The sequence below is a fragment of the Bison bison genome, unplaced genomic scaffold (genome assembly GCF_000754665.1).
Source record: "Bison bison bison isolate TAMUID 2011002044 unplaced genomic scaffold, Bison_UMD1.0 scf7180017864537, whole genome shotgun sequence".
Classification (NCBI taxonomy): Eukaryota; Metazoa; Chordata; class Mammalia; order Artiodactyla; family Bovidae; genus Bison; species Bison bison.
Window position 1 is genome coordinate 6955417 of NW_011495085.1, and position 3450 is coordinate 6958866.

Here is a 3450-nt window from a genome sequence, read left to right on the forward strand (position 1 = left end):
GCAACCGCTCTGAAACCCTTTCTTTATTGATCTCCTACTTGGGAAGACAAGGGTGGAGGCCAGGTCGGCAAGAGTGCTGAGGAAACAAATTCTAGGTCTTTATCTGAGTGTTCTCCCTCCAACCTTATAACGGGCCTCTCCTCCTGCTTTAGGTAAATTATCATGGCCAACCCATCTCTGTCAATGTTTCCATCAACAACTCTACCAACAAGGTCATCAAAAAAATCAAGATTTCAGGTGAGCTTCTTTTCCTGTCTCCCTGCCTCTGGTCCCAAATCCATACGTCTTTCCAGAACTCTGCCCCCACTTACCCAGTCTGCATTCATCTAGGCTTTCCCTCCATTGCAAGCTTATCAAAACATACATCTCTGTTCATCCATATATGCACATCTTAGTACATCACATGAAGTGTGCCCGTGTACAAGGGCAGTGAGTTGGGGTCTTGAGGATGACTAACTATAGTCATGTGCTTTTCCTGGCTCTGCAGTTGACCAGATCACAGATGTCGTCCTGTATTCACTAGACAAGTACACCAAGACTGTGTTCGTTCAGGAGTTCACGTGAGCTGGCGCCGGGGCTGGGGTCAGAGAGCTGAAGGGTAGGGTGGTGGAAAGAGGGTCGGGGTCTGGAGGCAGAGGAGAGGATTGGGGAAAGAAGGAAGTGGGGAAGAGGCCAGGACTGAGGAAGGTCAAGGTGAGGGCTGACGTGGAAAAAGGGAGGGATTCTCAAGAGAGCTAGAGGGAGGATACACACAAGAGGATCATCGAATTCTGAGAGAGGGTGGGGGCATAAGATGATTTCCCACCAGAGTGAATCATTCCCACTCTCCACAGTCAGACATGTCTGCTCTCTTGGATATTCCAGTAGGTTCATGGAATTGTGCAAAATACTCTTGGGAATAAGAATCACTTAGTTGGCAAGCCTAGCTTAAGTTCTTCTCTTCTTTTCTTTCAAAGGGAGACTATAGCTGCTAACTCCACCTTCTCCAAGAGCTTTGCAGTAACCCCGCTCTTGGCAGACAACTGCCACAAACAGGGCCTGGCACTGGATGGCAAACTCAAGCAGGGTGACACCAATCTGGCCTCTAGCACAATGTAAGCTCACATGTAACTCCTGGCCTTCATTTTCTACCCCACAACCCATTCTGTGTGCTATATACACAGTTCTGAGGTTTCACCTTCAATGAAGCCTACCTGTTTCAAAAAAATTTTAAACATTCAGAGACACCTCTTGGCAAGAGGGCCAACAGTAAGCTAAATAATACCCATGGGACCAAGGACAGGCTTAGGTCATAGGCAACAAGAAAGGAAAAAGTGGATAGGAAAAATTCCTTATGTTGTATAATATTTTAAAGCTCAGAAAGGTCTTATGTATGGTACTGTTATCCTCATAAGAATCCCATTAGGCTGGGTATGTGTTCTTATTCTATTTTACACTTAATGGCCCTGAGGCTCAGAGAGACGAAGGAACTTGTCCAAGCTTGCACAGTGGCAGAGGTGGAAAAGATGCTATCACGTCATCTGGCTCTAACACTGTGATCTCTGTAGCAGCTACTCTCTAGTGAAGATAGAAGTTCAGTGGAAGACAGATGAGAAATGGAGAGAAAAGAGGACAAAAAAGAATATGATAGGAACTGATAGAATTATATAATCATTCATTTGGTCTGATGCCTAACATTTGGAGGCCCTAGTGTAAGATGTGTCTCCTACCGAAAACCATCTGCCACCATCTGACAAGCATTCATTCCCACTGCCTTTCTCTGTGCTTTATCAATCATGTAGCAATACATTGTTATTGCCTGAAAGAGACTGAGAAATCATCCCAATAGCATTACTTTGGAGATAGAGGATCAGCATCCCAGGGCAATGAAAAATCTTGGAAAATCTCCAAGATCATATGGCTTTCTGTATTTTCCTTTTCTTAAAATTAACTACTTTTGGCTGAACAGGGTCTTTGTTGCTGTGTGTGGGCTTTCTGTAGTTGACGTGAGCAGGGGCTACTCTTCATTGTGGTGGCATCTGTTTGCGGAGCATGGGCTCTAGAGTGTGGGCTTCAGTGGTTGTGGCACAAGGGCTTAGTTGCCCTGCAACATGTGGAATCTTCCTGGACCAGGGACCGAACCTGTGTCCCCTGCACTGGCAGGCAGATTCTTATCCACTGTACCACTAGGGAACTCCTGTGCCTTATTTTTCAATCAGTCAGTTTTCACTGAATGCTTGTTACATAATCATTTCTATGCTAAGCAATGTGGGAGGGTACAAAGAAGTTGAAGATAGTCTCTGCCTTCAGTTTATGGCTGAAATGGGGAACAAAGAGGAATGCAACCCAGCAATCCCACTGCTGGGCATACACACCAAGGAAACCAGAATTGAAACAGACACGTGTACCCCAATGTTCATCGCAGCACTGTTTATAATAGCCAGGACATGGAAGCAACCTAGATGTCCATCAGCAGATGAATGGATAAGAAAGCTATGGTACATATACACAATGGAGTACTACTCAGCCATTAAAAAGAATACATTTGAATCAGTTCTAATGAGGTGGATGAAACTGGAGCCTATCATACAGAGTGAAGTAAGCCAGAAAGAAAAACACCAATATAGTATACTAATGCATATATATAGAATTTAGAAAGATGGTAACGATAACCCTGTATACGAGACAGCAAAAGAGACACAGATGTATAGAACAGTCTTTTGGACTCTGTGGGAGAGGGCGATGGTGGGATAATCTGGCAGAATGGCACTGAAACATGTATATTATCATATGTGAAACGAATCGCCAGTCCAGGTTCGATGCATGATATAGGGTGCTCGGGGCTGGTGCACTGGGATGACCCTGAGGGATGGGATGGGGAGGGAGGTGGGAGGGGGGTTCAGGATGGGGAACACGTGTACACCCATGGCGGATTCATGTTGATGTGCAAAACCAATACAATATTGTAAAGTAATTAGCTTCCAATTAAAATAAATATTTATATTAAAAAAATTAAAGAGGAATGTGAATGCCATCTATCAGTTAAATGTTAGTATGTGTAGTTCAGATTAAAAATCCAATAGGAGTTCAAAGAAGCCAGCATAGCTGGAGGAGACAGAAGGAGCTAGATCTTGAAGAATGTGTTGGATTTGGATAGCAATAGAGGAAGAAAAGAGAGTTCCAGGTTGGGAATATAGCCTGAGAAAACGTTAGAAGGTAAGAATCTGCACGGCTTGTTCTGAGCAAGGAGAGAGGATGGGTCCGGTTAGGTCGTACCCCAGGTGTTAGGGAGTTAGGGCAGGAAGGTTAGAGAGGCTAGGTGGGACCAAATCGTTAAGGGTTGTGAAAGTCAAGCAGTGTATTAATTATATTCAGAGAGGTAGCCTCCTGAGCAGAGGGTGACATGGTAAAACTGGATTTGAGGAACAGAAATGCGATCCCAGTGAGTCGGAGATCAGAGCCTGGGAGACC

General features: G+C 44.6%; 1 protein-coding gene across 1 annotated transcript in view; it reads left to right on the plus strand.

The window, feature by feature from the left end:
- The window catches only part of ARR3 (arrestin 3, retinal (X-arrestin)), a 12090-nt gene that overhangs the window by 6986 nt on the left and 1654 nt on the right, over positions 1-3450 (plus strand). The window contains exons 9-11 of the mRNA XM_010832129.1: positions 153-237; positions 488-560; positions 957-1094. Of these exons, the coding sequence (XP_010830431.1) occupies positions 153-237; positions 488-560; positions 957-1094 (296 nt within the window). The remainder of the gene's footprint in view (positions 1-152; positions 238-487; positions 561-956; positions 1095-3450) is intronic.